Source organism: Hetaerina americana, unplaced genomic scaffold (assembly GCF_022747635.1).
Source record: "Hetaerina americana unplaced genomic scaffold, ioHetAmer1.1.p SCAF_38, whole genome shotgun sequence".
Lineage (NCBI taxonomy): Eukaryota > Metazoa > Arthropoda > Insecta > Odonata > Calopterygidae > Hetaerina > Hetaerina americana.
The window spans coordinates 3,093,778-3,121,116 of record NW_027286963.1 but is presented as its reverse complement, the minus strand read 5'-3'; the positions used below and the strand labels follow the sequence as shown (position 1 = coordinate 3,121,116).

The 27,339-nt window shown below is 35.1% G+C and overlaps 2 protein-coding genes across 2 annotated transcripts; one reads left to right on the top strand and one right to left on the bottom strand.

Moving 5' to 3' along the window:
- Nucleotides 1-3,369: 3,369 nt before the first annotated feature.
- On the top strand, nucleotides 3,370-7,630 carry scu (hydroxysteroid 17-beta dehydrogenase 10). Its single transcript, XM_071589446.1, has 5 exons — nucleotides 3,370-3,706; nucleotides 4,044-4,208; nucleotides 4,920-5,084; nucleotides 5,466-5,703; nucleotides 7,308-7,630. The coding sequence occupies exons 1-5, from the start codon at nucleotides 3,698-3,700 to the stop codon at nucleotides 7,496-7,498; spliced, it is 768 nt and encodes a 255-aa protein (XP_071445547.1). The 5' UTR covers nucleotides 3,370-3,697; the 3' UTR covers nucleotides 7,499-7,630.
- A 144-nt stretch (nucleotides 7,631-7,774) lies between these two features.
- Nucleotides 7,775-27,084, bottom strand: LOC139691552 (RIB43A-like with coiled-coils protein 2). Its single transcript, XM_071589425.1, has 7 exons — nucleotides 26,962-27,084; nucleotides 26,750-26,890; nucleotides 19,110-19,261; nucleotides 15,418-15,658; nucleotides 13,356-13,583; nucleotides 11,243-11,349; nucleotides 7,775-8,713 (listed from the first exon to the last, which is right to left on the bottom strand). Exons 1-7 carry the CDS (start codon nucleotides 27,082-27,084, stop codon nucleotides 8,572-8,574), a joined length of 1,134 nt encoding a protein of 377 aa, XP_071445526.1. The 3' UTR covers nucleotides 7,775-8,571.
- Between the last annotated feature and the right edge of the window lie 255 nt (nucleotides 27,085-27,339).

The window sequence follows — 27,339 nt, the reverse complement described above, 5'->3', positions numbered from 1 at the left end:
AATTTTCACAAAATGTTGACGTGTCGGCAAAAACAAAGGCCTCTAAACAGTTTTTTAGTAAATAGAAATTGGGAATGTATCATAAATAATAAACTAATAATTTTGATTATTTCTTGTGCCGTAAAAACCGATTTCACATTTCGTTTCATGTTGGTTCATTGCGCGAGAGAAGAAAAGATGAAGATGATTAACGATCTGCTACAATTTTTACAAGGGACTACCCTTTTTCCTTGTACCTATTTCTATGTGAATATATATATATATATATATATATATATATATATATATATATATATATATATATATATATTATTATGTAATCTACCGGTTAAGGTAGGTTTTTGGATGGACAAAGCTACTAAATAAATATTTTGTGACTCCTAACAAAATACAAAATCCAGTATCCTACTCTACATTAGGTCCCTCTTCATCTCTGAGTACACACACACACACACATATATATATATATATATATATATATATATATATATATATATATATACATATATATATATATACCTTCCAACCCGACCTTCGGGTTGATCACTGTGTTTATGGTTTATATATTATATATATACATATATATATATATATTATATATACATTTATGGTTTATATATATATATATATATATATATATATAATATATAAACCATAAACACAGTAATCAACCCGAAGGTCGGTTTAGTAGGTGATGGTAGAGATCACCCAGTACTAAGCCCTATACGTAGTGTGAAAATTCACACATCAGGGTAGGGGGGCCAGTTCCTTTCCCTGTGACGGTTATGGTTTCCAAGGAAGACCTAGTCCCCGAAAAATCACTTCAACTTGGGTGGAGCTGCAAGTGCCCAGGGTGCCTTGCCCGGGAATCGAACCCGGGACCCTCCGGTCAGTAGTCCAACACTACAGGACACTGGACAACCGGGACCCGCATATTTTATATATATATATATTTATTTATATACACATATATATGTGTATATGTATATATACACATAAAATATTATATATATAAACCATATATATATATATATATATATATATATATAAACCATATATATATATATATATATATATATATATATATATATATATATATACATATATATATACATATATATATATATATATACATACATACATACATATATATATATATATATATATATATTGTTTGAGTCCCGGTTGAGGAAATATTTTTACTCTTGTGATCCGTTCGATTCCGCCTTCCCCACCTCTATTGTGTTCGTCCTTTATACGTGTTCCTATCCCTTTTCCTTATATATGTTTCTGTATATATGAGTATTTATTCGCCGTTTGGCGGGATTTCGTGTTTGAATATATATATATATACATACACACATTCTTATATATCTCACTGGTCAAAAATTCCACACCTCTGTCCACATGAAACCCGCAAATAAGCAACTCTACCTACGCTGTACTGACTTCCAATATCTCATTCTTAATACTCTTCCATTCTCGCAGTCTATCCATGGTCATCAAATCTGCAATTATTCCATCTTCCTCAAGAAATTGCTCTCCAATTTACAAAATGCTTTCCTTAATCATCGTTATTCAGGGACAGGCTTAAATAAATAAGTCCTCAGAAATTTCCACATGCCCCATTCTACACAAAATAGTAACCAACACACCCTATTCATCTGCACCACTGACTCCTCAGACATTCAGCCTCTCAAACATATACTAAAAGAATTTTCTCAATCCTGACCATCCGCAAACCTGTTACCATAATACCCCTCCTTCGCTTTAAAATTATCCACCAATTTATCTGACATCTTGAAAAACATCAAAAACCCCTATCTAAATCCCCCACTAACCACAAAATCATGTCAACACCTTGCCTGCAACCTAGAGACAACACTTTTCCATTCTTCACCATTCCTATCCCTCCATTATAACTCAACAATTCTCTCAATGAATTACCTCATCTTCCATTAGCAATGTACTCAATTTACCAAACTGAATGCAAACTCTTTCTTAATGGGAAAATTGTTCACAACCATCAATATTCACATTAAAAAATCCTTCACCACCAGGAATTCTTCTTTCCCGTCAGCCTACCAGTTCCCAAACCACTGCTCTGGCTCCATAACATTTGTTTTAATTACTGTTTCAATTAGTGCAGCCCTTCCCCACCCCTGCCATAGACAAACCATTACAGCTTACAACCTAAAAGGCAGCAAGCATTTGGCTCATAGGTGCTTGTCCTGACTCGGGCCTGATATTGGCCTCATAGAAAACATCTTCCTCTTCCCATTTACCCCTTCTCCCAACACAACCCTCAACTCCAAATTCTTCTTCCCTCCTCCTACACTTGCCCTCTCCTCCCACTCATCCCCTCAATCTTCTCCTTATATCAAAAAAGCTAAATCATGAAAAGATGAGATAACTGGTAAGTATAGTATCCACAATTTCAATTTAGTCAGCCCCGCAAAAGTATATTTTGAGATATCAAATCACAGTAATTAAGCATAAAAGCTGTTTGAACTAGACCTCAGAGTATAATTGTCTCTCCTAAGATGCCATATATCAATAGAAGGATATGAAAATGTTATATACACAATTAAAATTTATAATAGACAATATATTTACCTTATATAACGGTCCTTGAAATTACATACGATGCTGTTCTTCTCCACTGGATCGCTGGGAAGAACAGTGCACACCCAGGCATTTGGTTAATATATCTCAGTGTCATTTTGCTATAATCATGACAATGAATAAATAATTAGCACATTTTAGTGATAAGCATTTTCAAATAATCTACCTACATGTAGAATGACTGTCAGACAAGTTGGTGCAAAGTGTACGTTGTGAAGCTTTTGTGAAAGGGAAATGGTATCAGAAAAAGTCCATAGATGGATTTGAATCAATGAAATTTAAGTAAGACACCGAATGCTAATATAATTTTACGGTCATGAATCCAATGCAAATCAAAAATATTACAAACGAACTATTACTACTGAACTACTATTCATAGCACTCACGAATGAGGAAGTACTAAAATTATATTTTGTGGCATCAGCCAATCTTCAAAATATGTTGTGCAAGTAGAAAAATGCTACAAAAATAAGTATCGACCTAATTGTAATTAGAATTGTGAGATCGCACATTTGTTTGAATATTTCAAGCCCTACAAGAAAAATAGGTACTCACCAGTGTCCAGATGAAATTTATGTTTATACGGATTAACATTGCACTTATATGCCGTTGTTTCAATCTCGTGGTAATGCAGCGTCGCTTTGCCCACTGGGTACCCACAATTCTCGCAAGGCCACTCACAGATGAAACTCGAATCAGACCAAAAGATTAAATGAATGTGAGGTGTTATAGTGGCTTAACAAGTATCAGCAATATTCGGGAAAGTATCAAATTTTCAGCATTAACAATATGTTTAAATGGCGCTACTTTTCGTTGATTCAATTAATTTAATTGCGAAAAAGGATGCGCGAGAACTGCTCATGCGAGAGAGCCGTTCTTTCCCTTGTATTTGATCCGCTCTGGGGAAAAAGAATTGCTCGTAAGTACCGCGATTTGGGAGACTAGAGAGGCCAGCGAAAGAGATAATTAAAAGTGAATCTGATTAACGAAGTCCACTCTGTTTATCAGATCGTTCAATTATATAGCCCAAAGACCTCACGTTCTCCCCTACGCCCCTTAAACTTCAGTAAATATGCTCAAGGTAATACTAATTCATTTTAACTTCCCATAAAACAGCTGATTGCAAATAAACGGTGAAGGACTTAAACCTTCAAGATTGTTGTGAGAAATTGATAATTCGTAATTTTTCTATGACATTATGCATAAGTCATCATTAACCTTTTCCTGAAATATGGATTCCTTTGGTTTTTTTAATTCGCATAATGCCGCAATTAGATTAACGTAATATGTATATCATGGCGATATTCATGGTGAAATATTTTCGCAAAATTGACTATCAAAGGAATTCTCGCCATGCTGAATGGCCCTTTCATAATGCCTGTATTTCATCGCATTTTTGCCCAAATGGGAATTCCTAGGGAGTTGTCGGCTTGGTCACTGGAGGTGCCTCTGGACTGGGAAGAGCCGCAGTTGAAAAAATAGTGAAAGAAGGTGGTCGGGTTGTTTTATGTGATCTTCCTGGATCGCAAGGTGAAAACGTGGCGAAATCACTGGGATCGGAGGCAACTTTTGTTCCAACAGATGTAAGGATAACAGATAATTGTGTATTTAAGTCATTCATATTCTTTCACACTAGGGCTAAGTGTGTCTAGTGATCTAACCAGCTACATTAATTTTGTGCATTTCAAGCCCTTACTATTCATCTGTGACACTTCTTTCATATTTGGCCGTGTTAAAGCTGTAATGAAACTTTAAGATTATTGCACTATTTGTTGTTTCTTTTATTTTCATGAATCAAACACAAATTGAAAAATACAGTACCTGCAATGAACTACTTTTACCAAATAGACACGTAAGATTAATTAAATGTGCTCATCTGGTAATAAAGTTGAGCCGATTGCCTTGACTCTTAGTGTCCCAATCAGTCAAGCTGTTATTTATTTTGCATTTAGTTCATGAAGTGTATAATATTATTTGCTTAGTTTCGACTAAGTTCTGCTAAAAACTGCTGCTAATAAGCACTACATTAATTATTGCAGGCTCCTCTAAATCCATAGCTTTTATCCCCATGCTTGAAGGTATTCAGATGAGTAAGCATAAAGAATGATTCTGGAGTATTTACTATTTAATTTAATACTGACTCCGCATTTTCATACCACAAATATCCATGAAAAATCTGTTTCACTTCTATATACATGTTCTGTCTGCACAGATATTAATTACTCTATCAGCCACAGAATTTTTTCCTGGAATTGCAAGTGATCATTAAAGTCCAACCAATGCTTGTCCCATAGGTTACCTCAGAATCTGACGTAATGAATGCCTTGAATGTCACCAAGGATAAATATGGACGATTGGATGTTGCTGTCAATTGTGCTGGAATAGGAGTCGCCTTTAAAACGTATAATTTCAATAAGAACCTGCCACACAAATTGGAAGATTTTCTCAGAGTACTCACTGTAAGTATCCATTTGTTATATTAAAACTTCTAACTACATCTGTGGTTATTAGTATGTATATGGTATGAAAATCTTAGATTTGTGAATACCATTTACACATGCGAGGATTTTAAAGTGTACTCAATTATTTATTTCAAGATTAAACAAAAATTTATTTTAATCAGTTTAACCAAATGTGTAGGCATTATTTATGAAACCATAGTGCAAGCCATGAGAAAATTACATTTTTAAAATTGCATACTATATTCAGTAGTTGTGTGGCATTTAAGTGAATTTTATCATGGCAAATATCTACCATGAATCATCATGAGGTAATGATTGACCCAGCAGATGCCTTTTGACCTTTAGATTTGGCAGTAAAGGGTTCTTTTTCATCCCAAGGTTAACACTGGAGGATCTTTCAACGTCATTCGCCTCGCTGCTGGCCTCATGGGACAGAATGAGCCTAATCAAGATGGCCAGCGAGGAGTGATGATTAACACAGCAAGCGTAGCAGCTTTTGATGGCCAAATTGGTCAAGCAGCTTATTCTGCCAGCAAGGGGGCAATCGTTGGGATGACATTGCCAATAGCGAGAGACTTCTCCCAAGTTGGAATTCGTGTGGTGACCATCGCTCCTGGTTAGTCTCTGATTAATATTGAAACCACCAATGATTTAAGCTTAACTTGTCCAGCATCATCTGCTGTAATTTCTCACTATTGAAATAAAATCAACTGATTTATATTCCATGATGAGAGAGATGGATTAGAGGTGTGGTGACTGATATTCAGGACAGGGGAGAGGTGGAGAATTCAAAATGTCACAGACTAAGAAAGGGTTTCTCACTGCATTCTTGATAATTTTGAATTGTACAAGCAAGTCAAGTCCAGATTTCATCTTTTGAAGTCTAAAATGGACTCAAAATCACACATGTGTTTCCCTTCAATGAGGTACTTGAACTAACTCCTTTATATTGAAACAACAATTTTAGATTCTTTATCCTTTGCTCAAATTTTCATCCTGTTTGGTCTTTAAATACTTCTTGGCAGTCATGTAACTTGCAGTATTTACTCCATTTCTTTCTAATATGTTCGTTTTTTTTAGAATGAGGTATGGTATTTTTTTAGGCTAGAGTTGTGTAAGAAAATCTTTTACTATGGCCTGTGTTTTTTTAATCAGAAGGAGGTTTCCTAAGAATGTAAGGTACCTCCACTTCTCATCATGGGGTTTCATGGGGCTCACTTTGTTTCTCCTCCCTGGTACCCATTCAACTAGTGGCAACCCATGATTCTTCAACCCTATTAATAGATAACAGTTCAATTCTCACCCCTCCTACCCTACCACCCCATCTTCCTGACGGTATGCAAAGTTGTATCTGAGACTCTTCCTGAAAATATCAAGACATAATGATATCCTTGTCGTACATATTAAATAAATTTATGGAATGCAAGGATTTTGATTTATTTCCAACTGAACTTGGATTTTCAATGAGTGTTTCTTTGTTGTGCAGGCAAACATGTTCTCATAAGTCTGTATTTTGACAATTTTCTTGAATCTTTGAAATTTTTCATCCATCAAAAGGTCTCATTGCAACGCAAGTGAAATGAAGTGGATTATTTAACCAGGAATGCAATAGTTTGAAGACAAACTGTGGTGGAATATTTTTTCTGCTCCAATTATCATTTAACATAATAACCGTATTGATTCAGCTGATTATCTTCTCTACTCTTTTCTTAAAATTTTGTCATTTAAATAACCTAAATAAAATTCCATTGTAGCCTGCAGATAGCAGAAAATAGAGCCCACGTCAAGTGCTTATGTGATGCTTGAATGTAAAAAAATTTAATGTAATCTACCTGGAAAATAAATGTTTCCTTTTATTAGGTGGAGATCTATGAAATGCATTTTAGTATGATTCCATTGGAAATATGTATATTATTAATGTAACTATACTAATAGTTTACCTGTTCATAGCGGGACAAATTTCATTTTCATAGTCACATCACTATATGATCCACCACTTGGAATAGGAACTTTCATAACTTGGAATGTTAAACATTTATTTATTATATTTCAAGAATTGGTCTTACTGATATTCTGGGACATTTATAGGTAGTAAAAACCTTTTTTGAGAGGTTATTATGTTAAAAAAGTACTTTCTATACTTGTTACTTTTCTGTACATTTCTGTACTTGCTATTTTCTATTTTTCAAGAGTTAATTTTGTCATATCCTCCTCTTTAAGGCTTGTTTGACACTCCGTTATTGGCAAGCCTTCCAGAAAAAGTTCGGACCTTCTTGGCTAACACTGTCCCCTTTCCAAAGCGTCTTGGTAAACCAGAGGAGTATGCTCTCTTGGTGGAGAGTATTATTCGAAATCCACTCTTAAATGGTGAAGTTATCAGATTGGATGGAGCCCTGCGAATGCAGCCATAGATATAGCCATATATATGACCAAATGTATTGGTTATTTTTGTACAATGTTTCATAGCAAGTGGCTTGAACTGTTGCCATAAATGGGATCATGTTGAAATTAAAACTGTTAATAAAACATTTATTTTATTTCGACTTTCATTTTTTTCTATGCAGCAATTTCAAAGTGTAACATTCAACCCCTTGACCAGGACTTGAGTCTGTATAGCCTGTGTAGATTTCCTCAATTTCATTTTTTGAAAAAAAAAATCATGTGGTTTGAAATTTATTTGTTGCCTTTATATTGTTACAATTTTTCTTGTGAAATACATCACAATTCTTTACTTATGTCACAAAACAATACTCAGATTTCACGGTGCTATATCCTATAAAACATCATATGAAAGACAGTTTGTTTTAATTAGTAAAGTTTAGAAAAAAAACTTATCCAAAATAATTTTCAAGCTCATTTTTAATGATAATATGATCGAATCTCATGGTATGCCTTTTCAGTCAAGAGTTCAGCTTGCTAAAATAAATTTGAGATAATTCCTTCGAAATATCTTTCTGGTGGCACATACTGATGCTATGTGTACCACTTACAATTTCATCAATAGTGATGAAAATCTTACAAAACACTACAAAAAGGCCTTTTGGCACTAGCAGTATCACTGTGCACACACACTATTAGTTTATTAAAATAAACCACTTGAGGTTAAAAAAATGTGTCAATGTTTCAATACCATCATGAGCATTACGCTTCCAGAGTTAGAAAAATTTTGGCACATGCATGAGGGAATCACAGCAGCACTTTTAGTAATGGGGCAGGTCTATCAAAATGTCAAAGTATCTGCCCTTCACAAGCAGTGATTACTTGGGGAACAATACCATTCACATGAAATTCACTTAATTACTTGGAAGCAAAGAAAGATTATTTTCATGTACAAATTTTGGTACATTAATTTGCTAAGGTGACCTCAAGAGTTATTTTCTCTAAATCCACCAAAGACAATACTGTCAAAAGACATAAAAAATTAAGGTACTTGTGAAATTTCGCTTAAAAACAGCAATAGCTGGTAAGAAAGTAAGAATGAAATTTATCTCGAAGTAGTATTGAACTGCTCGTAGTACTCAACAGAAGGTGTATTGGTGTAAACACATTTGCTCAAGTGTTCATTCTTTGCCTTCTGCTCTTCCGATAGCATCTTGTTTTGATTCAGCAGTTCTTCATTCATTTCCCTGAAACAAATATATTTTCAATAAGTGGTTAAGAAAATATCATTGTGCAGTTTTCCATCAGTTTATTCATGACCCATTATCCCTGATTTAAATCTCAATTATGGAGTCTCATTATTTTAAGATACAACATCATACTAGCTATGGAATTTTTACTTGCCTGAGACCTGTAATAATTTCCCTATCATCTTCTTAATACAATAGCAATAATTTAGCAGTGTAATTCATTTCAGCTCGTTTACATTAAAAAGGTCATAAATATGAAGATTAGGATGCTTCATCTGATTCAACTACCCAAAATACTGAAGGTTTATTATTTTGATTTGTGAATAAGTAATATGTTGGTATTTGCCATTTTTAAGGGCTATTGTAAATTGAGAGCAACTATGTCTTGTACATGTGTATGTAAAACATGGTCAATTGAATTTATTGCATCCTCTCAATTTGGTCTTCAACTTAAGGGAAAAGGTAATGGGTACAGAATAGTTTCTTCACGGAGGAATTTTATGCCCTTGACCGGAGATTTAAGTTAGAAAGTAGTGGGCTCTAATATTTGTAATCCCAAACACCGAAAAAAAACTGCAATCTTCATGTATTTGGGGTGAAACTTCTGTTTTTGCAACTAGCCAGCTGAGCTGATTTGCTTAAATCTTTACCGCACATATGGTCACATAATCCAAAATTCCCAACAAGGAATTGGAAAATTATCACTTTATTTACGTGGCATGTTCTTAGATATTCACATTTAAATATTTCATAAATTTTATTTTACCTGCCTGCCCCTTCTCTGCGTTACCAATAAATGGTGCAAACCTATTCATCACAATCCCCGGATGTCAAAAAGATCCTTTGCATTCTATATAACCATTATTGTCAACCAAAAAATTATTTTCTCACCTACTAACTTGATTCTCTTCAGTAAAGTTTCACCAAAATCAAGTACATTTTTCACAAAAAACTCTCATCCTCCACCCCCACTCACCCTTCTGTCCCATTTGCCTGTGCATCCTTTATGCAAAACTACTCCCATTCCACCCCTCCTCTTTCCACAACACAAAATTAAACCATTCCTCTAGTTCTACAGATCACAGTAGTTTCATTAAGTGTACTAGCTTCAGCCTTCTTCACCTCACAGTAAAACTTGAGGCAAATATATCACCACATACATAATGCTTTCAATCTAGGAGTTCTAATGTATGAGCAGGTCCACATTTGGGAAAACCCCTGTTCAAATCTTAAAAGTACATTAGCTATGTCAGGCACTAGTTGTGCAAGATCCCTTTATTGCTCATGAGTTGCCACCCTTGAATTTTTTTTTCTTTTTCATTGACCTCAATTACAATACTCAATTACAAGCACCAACATAGGATAACACATAGTGGTACTAACAAAGTGATTTCGTCATGTATGCCATTATAAATTTCAATTTAGATGACATCAAAATCAGAGGTACCAGCCTCCTCTCATCTCCCAGCATCCTTTTTATCTCCAACACAGCTAACAAATAAAGGTCATCATCCACCCACATTCCAAAAAAAATCAGCCTAAATATGTATTTTTATTCACTATATTATGCTTATGCAATGAACACCAAATGAATATTTTCCAAGTGTCTTTTGAAGAGTTATTAGGCTTCTTTAAAAAATCATTCTGAAATAATAATCACATGTGACATTGCTCCAATGCCATTTATGTCATCAAGCAGCAAATGGAGTTGCTTGCCCTGGTCGTAATAATACATGGAAATTCTTTCCAAGATCCTGGTGGTGTTAAATATTTTTCAGAGGTATCTCGATCCCTACTTGGGGTGCTTTGTGGAGGGCACTTTGAGTGAGTACGCCGTCCGTCAGATGGGACATTAAGCTGCGGACCCCTTGGCGCATTTCGTAAAGAGTAGGTTAATGCTGACGCCGGGTTTCTCGCCACCCTTCATCCTTTCCTGTCCATCCCTAATGGTGCAAATGACCTCAGCTGTCGGCCGCCTCCCCTAAATACTACTACTAATTCTTTACCAGACTCAATTTCATGCAGTCGCATGCTTCTAAATTACCCAAGTAGTATCCACTTAAGCGCAGCTGAAAAAACTTTTTAGTCCATTAAATTTGATCAGGACATTGGTAAGGAAGTAGCAAGGGAGAGAACAGAAGCTAGTGGGAGGGGAAGTAATTCCTATTTCTAGAACCACTGAACTATGGGATGTCAGGTAATGAGCACTCCACTGTATTTTCTGTTAATGTTTTTAAATATTTTCTCTGAATAAGCAAAATAAACTGTTCAGTGTACGCCAAGCTGTAAGCATCACACAAAGATTGATTGAACTAAAATGCCTAGAAGAAGAGTTCTCAAGATGATGCTTTTTGCTGGGTGACTGTGACGAGTCTTTGGCATAGAGATGTCTGGAGCCCCTCTTGACCTCTCAACAGTCATCAAACAATGACATACAACATTTTTTCAACCCCTTTCATAATGTTCAGCAGCAAGACCTGATATGAATCAAAGTTTAGAAATGAGAAAATGTTACTGTCTACTCACCTTCTTTTTCTCATCAATTCTTTCTCCAAGAGCACTGCGCAACGGTCCATTTCTCTCGAGTATTTTTCCCATTCATCATTTCTTCGTTTTTCCTCTTCCCTCCTCATCTGCAGAGGCAATGGATTTCAAAGTCAATAATAAATCACATGGTATAAAATGATTGCATAGTAAATATCAGTTTTCTGAGCTGTTATGTGATATGAATAACTAAAGTACTCATATAATTACATAGCACTCAGTAACTATAATTTATTACCAAGTCCCTGTTTTCAAAAAATTAAAAGCAGACCAATGCCACCACATAATGTTGACTACATTCTATTAGAATTTTAGACTACAGTTGATATACAGACTGTATATCAACTCAGTCTTTATTCAGGCGGCTACCACCAATATGTCAGGTGACCATTAACAAATTTTTGAAAAAATTATGATTACTTCTGCCGGAGAAAATAATTATGCCAAAGGAATTGTGAATAAAATATTTTCCACCAATTTACAGCATTTTGAAATCATAAAAAATTACGTACATTACAAAAGTAACATGGAAAGCAAAATTTGAAATTTCGATGTCTAAGAAAATAAGAGGATCAGATACTTAAACCTTTTTTTTTGTTTTTCAGCTCTTAACGTGCACTTTATTTAAATTCATAGGATGCAAGTTATGTATAACTTAAGACCTAGAAAAAGGAATTAGACTAAAATGTTAATATTTTTCTAAGTTTTATATTTTATTAACCTTTAGTGGGGATGAATAAATTAAATAATTTAAAAACTTTACCATTCAGCACCCGTTTGGTTAGGTTAGTCTGATTAGTCCAGGTAATAAATTTCACTTTTATTCAAGGTGTATTCAATCCCTTAAATTAATTGTCAAAAGTCAAAAAACTGAACTGAAATTAGTTCTTTCTCGGTTAGCAAAGAATTACTTGCAAGTAAATGTTTTCGCTCTGAGGTTTATGCATTATTTTTAGATAATTCTAGCTCTAATTTCATTAACTTCTCAGAATAAACTAACTCAAAATGGTCAGCCATTCTTTGAAAAATAAATGACCAGCTCTCTACAAATTCAAAGTATAAGACTGGCACTTCATTCTAACACAGAATTTCTTCACTTCTACCCTGCAATTTCTTTGTATCTTACACGTACGGTGTTGGGAAATTCCTACATTCCATTATGATAATCAAGTCGCAGGTATTGCACAAGCAACTATAAGCACACTCTTGGGCTCAGATACAAGGCATGGGAAGTCTCACATGATATGGAATGGAATTTTCCAAAAATTCCATGAAAGCCACTATGCTTTTAAATCCATAGAGAGAGAGAGAAAAAAAAGGATGGAGCCTCTGGTAATGTAAGCAATTTTCAATCTTCACACAAATTTCTGCAAAGTTGGGCAAATGATTATCATCTAGGATGAAAATGAGCAATATAAGCAGTTAGTTAACTGTCCATCTTAACCATCAGGCTTTTGCTACAGTATTTATGGGAAAGTTCTGAGAACCAAGATAAAATGCATCTTAGGCATAATAAAACCTGAGCGGTAATATTCTAAATTAGTTCTACTCTATGATATACATATAAACCGTACACCATAAACACAGTAATCAACCCGAAGGTCGGTTTGGTAGGTGATGGTAGAGTTCACCCAGTACTAAGCCCTATTCGGCGTGTGAAATTCACACATCAGGGTAGGGGGGCCAGTTCCTTCCCCTGTGCCGGTTATGGTTTCCCCAGGAAGACCTGGTACCCGAAAAATCACTTTAGCTTGGGTGGAGCTGCAGGTGCCCAGAGTGCCTTGCCCAGGAATCGAACCCGGGACCCTCTGGTCAGTGGTCCAACGCTCTACCCACTGGACTACCGCGACCCACGATATACATATATGTGGGTAAAATCTAGATATATACAGGTATATACTCATGCACATCTATATGCATATGTGTCATTGTTATGAAAAACATAATGTAACACATTTTGTCATAATGACATGGTATGGCTAACACACAAAGAAAAGTCACTTTTTTCCAATCCTTGGTATTTCCCATGAGAGAAATAGAGATGTGGCTTAAACCAGAATTACTTTTCTGTGTGTCCTAGACACTAAATGCATACCTTCTCCTCTGACGCTTGCTGCTGCTGCTGCTTGCGTATTTGTTCCTTTTGCTCCGGACTCATGCCCTTCCATCGATCACACACCAAACGATGAGGGCCAAATGCACTCGCTGCCATCTCAGGATTCTCTGTGAGGAAGTCCCCAGTGATACAGTTGATGATGTCAGCACGTTTGTCAAGGAGATCCAATCTTTCCTTTTCACGCTTGCAAGCTTCTTTCTCGTTCATCTTTAAAATATTTTAGCTTATTAATATATTATATTATGCCTCTCAGGAAATAACATCATAACTCAAATATTTTCTTCAATGATCAAGAAAAATTTGTGTGACACTATGAATTTTAATTCAATCTGACTAATACTGCCAATGAATTAAGTCCATACCACTAGATTAAATTCTGATACCATATCAAATTTTTATTTTACTGATTTACCAGAGATAATTACTCTCAATTTATAATCTACCAATACTGTCCAGTAACTACTTTAACAGAAAACTATGGGAAAGTCAAAAAATAAATTTAAAGTAAATTGATCAGTTCAAATTGTGCTCATCTGGTGTATTAATTTCTCAACATCTTGGGTAGACTATCAAAGAATACTGGTGAAATCTCCTTGGCTTTTACACCCGATTAGGTCCTCTATTTCCACCAATGTTTCATTGAACGACCCTCTTATTATCCTATTGATCCAAGGAGAGAGGGTGTGTAGAGCCAACATTTTTCAGTGATCGACCAACAATACTGGAGCAAAGGGTTTCATGTGGAAATAACTCTTCTTATCCCCAAGTAAAGACAGAAAAATAATAGGCATTTTGGACGTAATTTAGGAAGGTAGAAAATATGCAGAGCTAAAGAAAGAGTTATTGTACTATGGGGTGTAAGGATATTTTGCATCATGGTTAGGTCAGGCTTAGGATTACAGTAGTGTGTAGGGCCAGGGTCCATCAAAAACCTACCCTAAGCCAGTAGACTACTAATGAAAAAAATAATATCTAACTTTAGTCCAGCTGTTTACATATTTGCAACATTTTAAGATGCAGATGAATTTTTCTCAATTTTTTAATCCTTTAACCATCATTCTAATATAACATTAGGTAATTCAAGTGTTCTATTTTCTGTGATAAAATGAATTTTTTACATGGAAACGAAATTCCATAGCAGAAATTATTTTTTTCTGGCAGTGCAACTTGAAGAGGGGCTTATATTTGAAGATAATTTCCGGGGTAATATAGTGAGCCCAAAGTTACAAGAAATTTACTTATTTTGGAGAATCAGCTCCTTTTCTTGAGTAACCAATGATTCCATAAGCCAAGTTGGCGAGTGCTAAGAAAAATCACATTGGCTTAGTTCTGACCAAAGCTTCCCTGGGCCAAAGAGTAATAATCAGATGAAAACTCAGGATCCCCCCCTGTTAAAATCTCAAGTTCTGCCTATTCTAATGCTGTGTGACCACATAAGACTTAAAAAAATATGGCAATATTGTGGGGTATCAATATAAGCTGTGCCAATCACATAGCATTTTCATTCATATTTCTGAACCATTAAGATCACATTCAGATTGTTGTACAAATGCCAGTCGCTGTACAAGTATATAGAGATAAATACCCATATAAATCATGATGCAGGATCATGAGATAATAAAATGGACTGAATCACTAATGCTTTGTGCAAATTGTAGTTTGGTTGAAATAGCCCACTTTCTATATTTCCACATATCCACATTCAGGGAAATGGATAGCATGGTATCAGTGCCAAACATAAAGAATCTCAATAAAATGATGGTTTGACATAAAGATTATAATTTCCTAGTTTTTGCTTTCCTGTATTTTTTTCTCTCTCTTGAGAGGAATTCAAATTCGTGAAAGTAGATTTCAAGTTGTTTTCATCAAACAATGAAAACCAAAAAGAGGTAATATGGTGATAATAATGTGGTACAATTCTCCACTTCTGCATAAGTCTTATTAGCCCAAGAAAACTTTCTTTTTATGGTTGAGAACAGATAAAACATTGAACCATTTAAAAAATAAGAAGGGAATATCTTCATGGGATGATTTAACATACCAGTGCTTTGTTGAACTCTGCCAGTGCTTCTTCTTGCAGCCTTCGGCACTCTTGTTCCGCTTGACTCAGTTCTACTGCTGCTTTATCATAGGCCATGGCTGCTATCTCTTGGGCCTGCTCCTCCTTTCGACGTGCCACCTCAGCTTCTTCCTTCTCACGCATTTGTTGATCCAACCAAGCTTTCAACTGTTTGCGCTGTAACTCCCTTCTCTCAGTACTCGCTTGATCTTCTCCTCCAAACCTACGCATCAAAGCAGTGTAATGTCATGAACCTATGGGCAGGCAACATCTAAGAAGACTTGCTTGTGCCATGGTCCCATTTCTCTAAGTTAAAAGTGAATTTACAAGACTTAGTAATTACTACAAATAGAGTCCGCTGATAGTAATAAATGGCTCAGCTCTTGTTATTTGCCTGTATCATTTGCATCATGCAAATCTAAAAGTTTTATATTATGTTTGAAAGTGTATTCAGAGGACTTGTAAATCAAATTTTACCCATGAGAAATGGCCCCAACGGACCAGATCAATTATGAAGGCTACAATTTCGCTGCAAGTGAAAATAACAAGAAGAAATATTATTCCTCAATGAACATTTACAGTTTTCATTCGTCTCATCATGATTTCATTTAAGATTACAATATTTAACCCAAATAGAATTTAAGCCATTGGCATGAGAATGACATGAATCATACAATTTCATTCTCGGTAACTGTCATGTGATTGAAAATTATTATTATTATTTACAGTAATCTACATGTTAAGGTAGGTTTTGGATGGACAAAACCACCAAATTAATATCTTGCCTCTTCTAACAAAAAGCACAACCTGAAATCAGGCATTACAGCAATTCCCCCTTCAATTCTGCATACTTATCTCTAACTGTTAACAGAGATCTTGCCATCTTACTTCCCGATAATGTTTTAACCTTCTTGTATAGTGCACAAATTTCACCCTTCCTCTGCAAACTTTCCATAGCCTTGCTAGTCTTCCACCACTCTTATTTTGCTTTATTTGTTACCCATCTTAATTTATTATTTAACTCTATGTACTTCCTTCTGCCAACCTCGGTGTTAACATTCTTGCATCTTCTTCTCTCATCTATCTTCCTAATCATCTCATCCATGATCCATGGTTTCCTTGTCCTTTTTCCGTTAATGGTTCCCATAGTGTCTTTTGTGGCTTTCTATGTCCCTTTCTTGATACATTCCCATTTTTCTTCGATAGTACTCAGCTCTTTATCATCCTCCATGATTTTCTCTACAGCCTGTTGGTACTCCTTCCTTGCCATTCCTGTTAATGCTTCTAAATTCTATTTACTCACCCGCCACCCCTACCGTATCTTTTTGAATCAGATGCGACACTTCGTGAGCACTAAATTATGATCAGAATCCATATCCACTCCAGGGAAACTGTCTTATTTAGCTTCTCACCACAAGTTTAGAGTCCATAGGGAGGGAAATGTAATTTATGTTATATTTTTAACCTAATGTGTAATATAATCTGCAGATAAGTTCACTGCTTTCACTTCAGTATTGCACCAGCAGTAACCATTGCAAGATGAAACATGTTCAGTTTACTTACAGCAATGATAGGTAACATTCAACTCTGCATTAAAATTTTACTGAATAACCCACCAGTCAAGGTCTATATAATGTTATAGGATGCTTCTGCTAAGTCTGCTTTTCCCTATAGTACATCTAAAAGATGTTTTACAATGTTTAAACAGTGAAGAAAATCAATTTTAAAGGAAGGCGGACCTGGAACTTCAGTCATTGCTCTTGCAGAAGTAAATGATAAAACTGCTGCTGCCACTGTGAGAGAAGATTGTCAAATAACATTAAGAGCATTATTAAGAATATTATAAATTTTATTAGCTGACCCCCACATGTTGGTAACAGCATATGGAATGTGTTTGGGCACAGTGAGTTCTGAGTCTGCTCATTCCTGAAAAACATGACATTTTTGAGGTTATCGCTGCAGGTGAAACTTGACTGCATAACTTTAGTTCCAAGAGCAAATGCAAAGGTCTTTGCGCAAGTCTTCATCATCACCTACACCACAATAAGCCCTGCTGGGTAAGTTATATTCATATCATTATTTGATATTCAGGGAATGATGTATTGGCATGCCACAACAACACACACAGCTGTGAATGGAACATAGTATAGGGATATACTGAAAATTCTCCAAGGCCAATTCAATCACATTTTAAAGCAACAGGTTTAGGTGTTGCACCAAGATAATGCATGGCCACACATCGCAAATAATGTTGCTGAATATCTCATGAAATTCAATGTGAAGTGTGTTCCTCACCCTCCCTGTAGCTCAGACCTAATCCCAAATGACCTTGTCGTCATAATCGTGAAGGAACACCATTGAGAAAAGTATCTTTCATCATCAGAAACAATGATGAGGACTGCTGAGGCGATTTTGGAGGATCTGTCAAAAAATGTCTTCCAGCATGTGTCTAAAGATTAAAAATAAACATGAGACAAGTTCGTTGCAATCAATCATTGTGGACTACTTGGAGAAGCTCCATCAAAATTTGGAGGATGAGTAAAAATGTATACTATTAAAAAATATATTTTTTATTGAACAGCGTTCATAGCAAACATATGTATAAATAAAGTAAATCTTTAATTTTAATTAATGAAGTTTAGCATAGGAGGTGAGCAAATAAAAATACAGGGAGGGTGTTATTAGGATATGCTTTCATACTGTTTTAAAAGAGGATATTTTGGAGATACCATAGTAAACATTTTTTCTGAATGCATTAAACAGAAGCCCACTTGATTTTAGGGACCCATAAAATGAAGCCACATTTTAAAATATGAACATTATATTTATAACTAATAAATTTAGAGAACTGATAAAATTAGTCTCAAAAGCAGTGTTGCTTGTGAATACTTTATGCATATCAATCCTTAAACTTTATATTATTATTATAAAAATTATACTGGTGACATTGTGCCATCCATTAACTGAATGAGCAAAATACTTCAATGAAATCTATTTATTTGGCCATACTTATATAGTAATTAGATTTTTGCAAGGTTTACCCTACAATTAACCAATGAAAGGCTGGTTTATAGGTGAATGTGGAGTTTACCTTATACCTACTAAGCTCCATGTCATATGAAATTCACACATCATGGTCAATTCCTATCATCGTACTGCTTGAGGTTATACCAGATGTTCTAATACCCAAATAATCACAAAACATTGATCATGTTGGGCATGAACAGAGGCACCACATGGATTTTGAAGTCCTTCATTCAGTAAGCCAAGTACTCTATCCCCTGGGATATCTTATAGCAATTTTTATAATAATAGCCATTACAAACATATCTGGACATGTTCCATCTATCTGATCGGTCATCACATTTAAAAGCCTCTTGAAATTTTCTGTCCATAAATTTCTTCTCCTCCACAAACTCATTCAAATCCTCCCCACTTCCTTCAATATCCTTCTTCAACATATATTTACTTCTCATTCTTGGCCTTCTCCTAAGGGTAAAATTCCCTCTCTCTCTCTCTTATCTCAAACACCTTCTTCATCTTACTTGTTCTCTGGTTTCATCTTTACATGTTCATAATGTCAACCTCGATTGCTCAATTCTAACTGGTAGCTTCTTCACTATAATAGCCATTATGCAATGTAAGTAATAAATGGGAAATCTTTGGACACTTACTGTTTTGCTGATGAAGGCCCACAAGTAGAATCATCTTGCAGAGATAATTTCTTCAATCTGTCAGGGCAATTCAAATCATATGTCACACTATCTTGAGGGCGTTGGCATGTTGCTCTGAAAGCATTCAGTTCTTGCAGCTGGCGTTTCCTTTCCTGTCAAGGGAATTCATGACAAATAATCAATATTTAAGAAATGTAGTAAGGCAATGTTTTAATATTTTTAACACAGAAAATATACGAAGAGAATTCATTGTTTTTCTCAAGATAATAAAATCAGGAATGAATTTCAGAAAGCTAGTTTAAAAATAAAGATGAAGTACTACTGCCACTAGATATATACACAAAATCAACTCAGGGTAGTTACTCTTTTTACTTGAGTTATTTACGAGCCTGGATTTATAAGATCAAACGCTTGGCATTTGGTTCAATGGCGACAGTAAGAATTAATGGATAATAATGGTTTGCATGCACATCAACTTCATTATTCATAATCATAGGTAGTGTGATAATCTAAGGTAGATTTTGTATGGTTTCTGAAACTTTACTTACATATGGGGTTCTATTCCCTTCCTCCCAGCCTAAATTCATACTTTTCCAGCTTATTTCCTTATTTTCCCATTCATCCTTTCCAACCCTCCTAATGATGCCCCAAAAGTTTATTCCCTTCCATCTTCTTCTCTGCTTACCCAATGCCCCAAGTCTACACAACCTTCAACATTTCACCACATAAATACCTCTCGACATTTCCTCAGAGCATTTTGATGACTTTGTTTGCTTGCTCTTCTCTTCTATGAATTTCCCTCTGGCTCCATGATGTGTAAAAGTTCATCATAACTCTCCACCCAACTTATTTCTTACTGTCACCATTATTTCCTTCACCCACATTATCTATCATGGGGACATGGTAGTTCTGTGGCAGAGGGTTAGGCTACTGACTCAGAGCCCAGGTTTGATTAACTGTAATCCCATGGCTATCTGACCAAGTAAAACTTGTTCAACCTCAAATCAAATAAATCAGCTCTCTTCCAATTCATACCCTTCCTCTCTTGACCCCAACATTTCCCCAGCATATAAGTTGCAAACCACTGGTGATATAGGTCAACATGGTTTTAATCCCTGACTATTACAGCCCATCCCAATTCTCTCTGTGATGCTCTAGCTCGTGTTGTCTAATTTTATACAGTAGTTTTAAAGAAGCTTCCCAACCCTCAAGTCCACTCCCACAATCAGCCAAAATAGTGCCAATATACAAAGGCGAAGGTTGCAAAATGTCCGTGAATTCTTATAGACCAATATCCCTGTTGAACCAGTGGGGGAAAATATTTGAAATAGTTTCCTATCGTCATCTAGTATAATATCTTGAAACGTAACTTGTTCTCCACATCTCAACATGGATTTAAAAATACCAGGTCTACTATCACAGCCACATATCACAAGGTGAATCAAATACTTTTAGGTTTGGATAGTACAACTGAAACTTAAGGATTATTTTTTTTCACTAAAGCTTTTGACTGTGAATCAGCTACTCGGCTATTAACTGAAACGTTATAATATAAGAGGCACATCCCACAAATGGATAGAATCATACTTAAGTGAATGGCATCAGCATGTGGATCTCTAATGAAATGACTCCAAATTTGTTTCTCCTGGTAGAAAAGTAGCACTGGATGTTCCCCAAGGTTTTGTACTTGGTATTCTATTTTTTAATTTATATTAATGATCTACCAGATTATCCCAAATCCATTAAGAGAATAGCCTCATTATTGTATCCAGACCATATAAATATTATTGTGTCAGCCTCCTCAGTGAACAATTTGACATTTTGAACAGCTAGAGTGGTTCCCTCTAGAAATTTCTAATGAAGTTTTTCTAATAATGTAATTTTCTAAAAATATTTTTCCTAATAAAATTATTTCTCAACTAAAATTTCTAATTTAAATATTTCTTAGATTATTGAATTAGGCAAATTTTCTAAAAATATTTTTTTATTTATCGTATACAATTAATCCAAAGCAATGGTATTAGCGAGTAGGGTTAAATATTCTACAGTTCGAGTTCCATTTTTATAAATATCATATTCAGAAACAATAGAACCTGACCCAATCCAAAGCAATCGAACTCTTGCATTACATTCTCCAACTTTAGAAAAATTTCCAGTACCAGTGACCTTTTAAAATGTTTACCTTGTATTAAAGAAACCCATCTGGAAATAATTGTTTTCCAAAAACTTTGGGTTTCAGATCCATGTGTATTATAAGCTTATTGTATGCTACACTTTAGAAAAATATATTATTATCAATAGTGGTTTCAAAAAATTTATTAGAAAATAAAATACTTATTATATACGTGTGTATTATACATTTATACAACAAATTTAGTTTCCATAGCAACTATTTTTTTTGTATTTTTAAGTATTAGAAAAATGTATTCATTAGAAAAATAAAATTAGAAAGAATGCATTAGGAAAAAAGTATTGGAAAAAGTATACTTTAGAAAAATACATTATTAGAAATTGTGGTTTAGAAAAATTGATCAGCAAGGGCTAAAATAGCACAGATTTTCAATGAATGTTGTCTTCTCAACTTCCTAAAACCCAATCAAAACAATTCCCGGCTGATTTATTCACTAATAAAAGCAAAGTTTCCACTGCAATCACAGTAAATGCAGCAGGTGTAAGCATTCCCCAAAATTCCAGTACCCAATTCCTGGGAGTTATCCTGCATAAAAACATGTCTTAGAAGGAACAAGTTTTCAAATTACATTGAAAAGAAGCTCCCTATGCTTCCTCATAAGAAATATTAGGCATTGTGTAAATTTAGAGGTCCTTCTATCCATTTACTATGGTGAATTTTATTCTTGTGTTACTTTTAGTATCCTCTCCTGGGGTTCCTCTCCCCATGTGGGCATAATCTTCAAAATCCAAATGAGGATTATACATATTATGAGCAATGTGATTAATTTGGATTTATTTTATTATGCCCTATTGGCGGGCCACTGGAGCAAGGAGAAATCTCTTGTAAGCCCTGGGTGTATGAATGCTTTAGACTAGCAAGGATTAATGCTGTTGAGTACATTCAAGCTAGAGTATGCATGATTAATTCGCATTTATTTTATTACATATGATTGGTGGGCCGCTGTTGCAGGGAGAAATCTCTCGCAAGCCCTGTCTGGGTGAGCGCTTGATAAGGGTGAGAGTCAATGCTATCAAGTACACCATAGCCAGAGCATTTTTGTAATCATATTTTGGTTTCATTGTATGTTCTGTTCAAACCCCCCTAGGTCATTTTACTTTTCAATTTGTATTTATTTTTCCTAATTTCCCTCACCATATCCTTTGCCCAATATCAAGAGTATGGCTGGGGTTTATTCTTCCTGTAATGAGGTATATATGGCTATACCATCATTCTTAACTTTGGTTCTATTTGCGGAAGTTAAAAGATTATGCCCTTAAATATTGAATAAAGGGAGCCAATACTTAGTAAAGCATTAAAATTCATGCATATATTTATTATCTAAGTCTTCAGTGGCAATAAGTTTGTTATGTAAATGCTGAGCATTCAACCACCATCCTAGTAGTCAGACCTCCAACTACCTGGCTCTTCCAAGAAACTGCGGGAGATGTTGCAACTAACTTATAACGGAGTCATCCACTAATATGTATTTCAATGCAACAATATCAGAGAGTAAAAATCATTCAAGGCAAAAGATTTTTACTTTCTGAAATTGTTACCTGGCTCTTGTTTGGCAATGCCTGCTCACTATTTCATTGGTTTATTTGATTCAAATCAAATTGACTCATTTTAGTCTTCCTATTGGTAGGCTGCACAGTGGTTGCATTAAGTGGCTCTCGCCGAGGGCCTCCCTTTTTTGAGCCATCAAAAATATTATTGAAGAAGTTCAATTCACAGGGTGCTTGCAGAATGTAAATCCTTTTTGCACTCCCCATCTGGACAGACATTTGGGCAATTCATCTTAAACTGGGTTATATTGAGAAAACTGAATTTTTATACTGAGAAAATGAGAATTTCTTCTGTAGTAGTATTCACATTTACTCATTGAATGAATATTCAAGAATGTCTTGAAATTGCATAGAAGTGTTTGATTCTTGTGTTTGTATCGCAGAACAGTTGTCTCTTCCTTTATTTATGTATTATTCGCTAACTTGATAGGTGAACACCTATTTGATATACCTGGGTTACAGAGGGACTGGGCTGGTAGGAGTTGTCCGATTGCTGATGATTCCCTGATCATTTACTCCTATACTGCTCTCTATAGTATGTGAGGAATGCACTACCATGAATTTCATTTTGCATACAACAGACATAATAAAAGAAATGATTGATGAAAAAATTATTAGGTAGAACAAGCTATAAGAAACTTGGGTTTAATAAGGGAAGGGGAATACCATTGCAGTAGCAAACCAACCAAACCACAGCTATCAACCCAAAGCTCGGTATATACTATATATGTTGAACTGTGCTTACAAACAACTGCAACTTTGTATGACTACTTAATTTATTGTTATTAAAATTTTTAATCCACGTTTCATTTTTATTGTGGTTAATGGTTTATTTTATGGTTCCCTAATTTTTCTTCTGTTGTTCAAGTACTTGCAGCGATTCGAAGATATTGTTCGTCTTGACATTATAAAAGGCCTTCTCCAAGTCCTTAAATGTCATGCAATAGCTTGTTGATATGTAGCATAATTTTTTCCTGCCGGTATCCTGGGAAGTAAACTATCTAAAATTCTCGCAGAGTATGTCCTTCCTCAATCCAAATTGGTTTTCTTACAAGTTTCTTCAATTTTTCCCTCCATCATTTGCCTATTTGTATTAGCACCATGGATGAAAGTGATAATATTACAAACTTTAGTTGTTCCTCACATCTCTTAGTCCTTGCTTTCTTAGTTATTGCAATCAACACACACTTCTCAAAATCCTCCCATTTTTCTAATTCAACTAATTTTCATAGTTGTCATTAATTACTCCAAACAGGCTTCCCTTGGCTTTAGTACCTTGATAGTTTCTCCACTTCTCTCGTTCTGCAAGAACATCTAATCACTCCTCAGTATACATGGGCAGTGGTCATCCTCATCCATATTACTCTCATTTTAATTATACTGTCTTCCAGAGGTTCCAGTCCTTCATAGAGTTATTTGATGAATAAATTCAATCTTTCTCTTGTTTTCATCTTTTATTAATATATTACCATTCACATCTATGATGCTCTAGTATTTCTCTCTTTTTATATCATTTGTTTCTCTACAGTATTTACAATCTCATCTTTCTTGCCTTTTGGGCTAACGGATGGCATGCCTTCATAACTCAAAACACAAGGCTTTCACTTCATTTCTTGGGTTTTTGAATTTTTTTCTTTCCTCTATTAGCTCTCTTGTGTGTGCTGTTATCTATGCTTGTCTGGTGTCAGTTCTCTCACTCGCAGCTGGCTCTTCTGTGCTCTTCAGATTATTCCAAATCTTTTCTGTGCCTAACTCTTTTCCCATCTCCAGTTTTTCATTGATGGCCATGGTGAATCATTCTCGTATGCTTTTCCTCCAGATTTCTTCCATTCCATCACAATTCTCATTTTATTCTCCCCATCTTTTTTTGTATCTGTTTGCTGTCCATCACCAATACATAGTGGTCCCTATTTAATTAGTTCTGGAGTAGCTCTTCACATTTCTTCACCAGTTTCTTGCACCTTTGTTCCAATCGGAAGTAATCACCTTGGTATCTGACTTATTCTCCCACCATCCTCGATGTATGTCTTCTATGTACATCAATGCTAATTAAAGAATGCATTCCCATATTACCTTAGTCTTCATTTCAAAGAGAGTTGTCTCACCATCACCATATCCTTTTAATTACAGAACTTGAATATCCTTTCTCCTTTACCATTTTATTTCCCCAGTCTGAATGGGCATATGCTGTTCCTCCTTGGCCCTACAACTGCATACTACATCATTATTATATTTTCTCTTATTTGCTAACCAAAAATGAGGAGACAAAAGGTGTTCTCCCACATATTCATAGGAAGTCACTAGGTTTGTCATTGGATTCATATTAATCTCAACCAAAAATAAACAATCACTAATCAGATCTACTATTTGCTCTAATTTATGCAGTAAGAACAATTAGGAATTATTTTAGATTTAAAAGAACTAAATAGTATGGTTATTAAGAGAATATTTTTGTTAGGTAAAATAGCTTTCACAGAGAAAAAAACTTCAGTAAATATGTGAAGAAATTTGTATTGAAATATGATTTGGAACAGAGTTTAACACGCTCCAAAAACTGTTTAATGAAGCAAACTCATCAATGTACACTGGACACTTGAGATATGTGGATGTGAAGAAGTGTGAAAAAAATAAAATGGAAATGAAACCAAAAAAAGAAGAGCTATACATGGTTGGGCAAGTGAGAAGATTGGCGGGAGATATTTGAAGCAGGAACGCAATTGATGCAGGACATTTCAAGTGGCAAGGGAATGTCAAAGACTGAAATAGAGGGTAAGAGAGGAAAAGATCAGGCTGGAATGAAGGCAAGTAGAAAAAGGATGGAATTTAAAAATGGTTTGTGCAATCAAGATTTTTGAGCATATGATGCCATGTTAGTTAGAGTTTAGATGTGTAGCAGTGCTTAGTCCATGGGCCATTACCATCTAAACTTATCAAGTTGACTTCTTCTCATAATATTCTCAAAATCAAACCTCAAATTATTAAAACTCAACAAATCAGTATGATATATGAATAAACGAGAGGGACATAGTATGAAGAAAACCACTATCAAAGGAAAAAAAATTTATGAAACCCTATCCCTTTATACAGAACAGGACATGGTTGAGCATTCATTTCTTTAGTTGCTCAAGAAACATAATATAAAATCGCATAAAAATACGAAAATATGTACCATAAAAGGGATTTTTTCTCCTCCCACTGGATAGCCCAGCCTTCAGCTGATTCTACCAGTCATCAACCTTTGACATGTAACCTAAAGAGTTCTACAACGTATATCATAAGATATATCATAGTTACCTGACAAACACATGCCACAGGGGCCGTGCCACAACTGTAGCCCAAAGTGGAAAAATATTAAAGTAACTTCCCTGTAGCATAAGTAATTCCAATTATGGAATTACATGGTATTATTTTGTGATATTACTGCTATCACTAATATAACTGCCAAAACTGTATAGATGGGGGCCAGGAAGACTTTCGTCCACCACTGTATAAAAGTATGATTAACAAGTCAGAATAGCATTCCAATACCTACATACTGAAATTAAACACATTCGAGTGCATTATAAACCCACGTGTGTACAACCCTCGAGGCAAATTAACCCTTAGTTTGCACAAATTATACAGTACTGTGCGTCATATACTGGAAGGTATATCTGAGCTGAAAACTAAACTGGAAACCGTCGATGTCCCCCAATCCCATTCCTATCTACATAGCTGCGCTGCTTCGTAAGTAATAGAAATAAAACTATGATTATTAATTTGGTACCACAAACTGAGTTGATAATTGAAGACAGTGCATTTGCCCGGTGATAATGGAAGTTTGGCAATTAAAAAAATACTATTAAATGGTCTTCAAGTAACAGCGCACAGAGGGGAAATTAATCACAATTAATTAAAATTACCTCTTGTAGGTTTTTCTCAATTCTCAAAGCAAGCTTGCTGTCCTGTATTACTTTTTGTTCAAACGCTAAAGCCTTTGCCCGCTCAGCAGCTTCACGGGCTTTTCGCTGTGAAATTTGCTCCTCCAACGTTCGCGTGTCAATCTGAGGAATAAATTTTCATATACATAGGAAGAAATGACATTTCTCTTTCACATTATGGGATAAATTCTTACGCCATACTGTCTTTCCCTAGCATTGAATATTCTGTTTCGTCTTTGTTCTTCCAACTTCCTCCTGTATTCGATTTTTGCGGCTTCTTTGGCATCTAATGGAGTAGGAATAGGGAAATTTAACATTTCAAGTGAGAAAATTAGAGGCTGAAGGAGTCCCGAGTACATAAGTTACTATGACAACACCATTATAAAACATGTTTACCTTATTACTTAAACGAAACTCGAAGGTTCAAAGTTGGCCGCTTAATATCCTTAAATAACTCATATTTTTAATTGCAGCTATTTGCAAGGAAGTATTGACAGTTGGATGGATTAAGTGTATCAACGTTTAGTTCAGAGAATATTATTGACAAAACCATAAGTTTCCTACTCTATCTA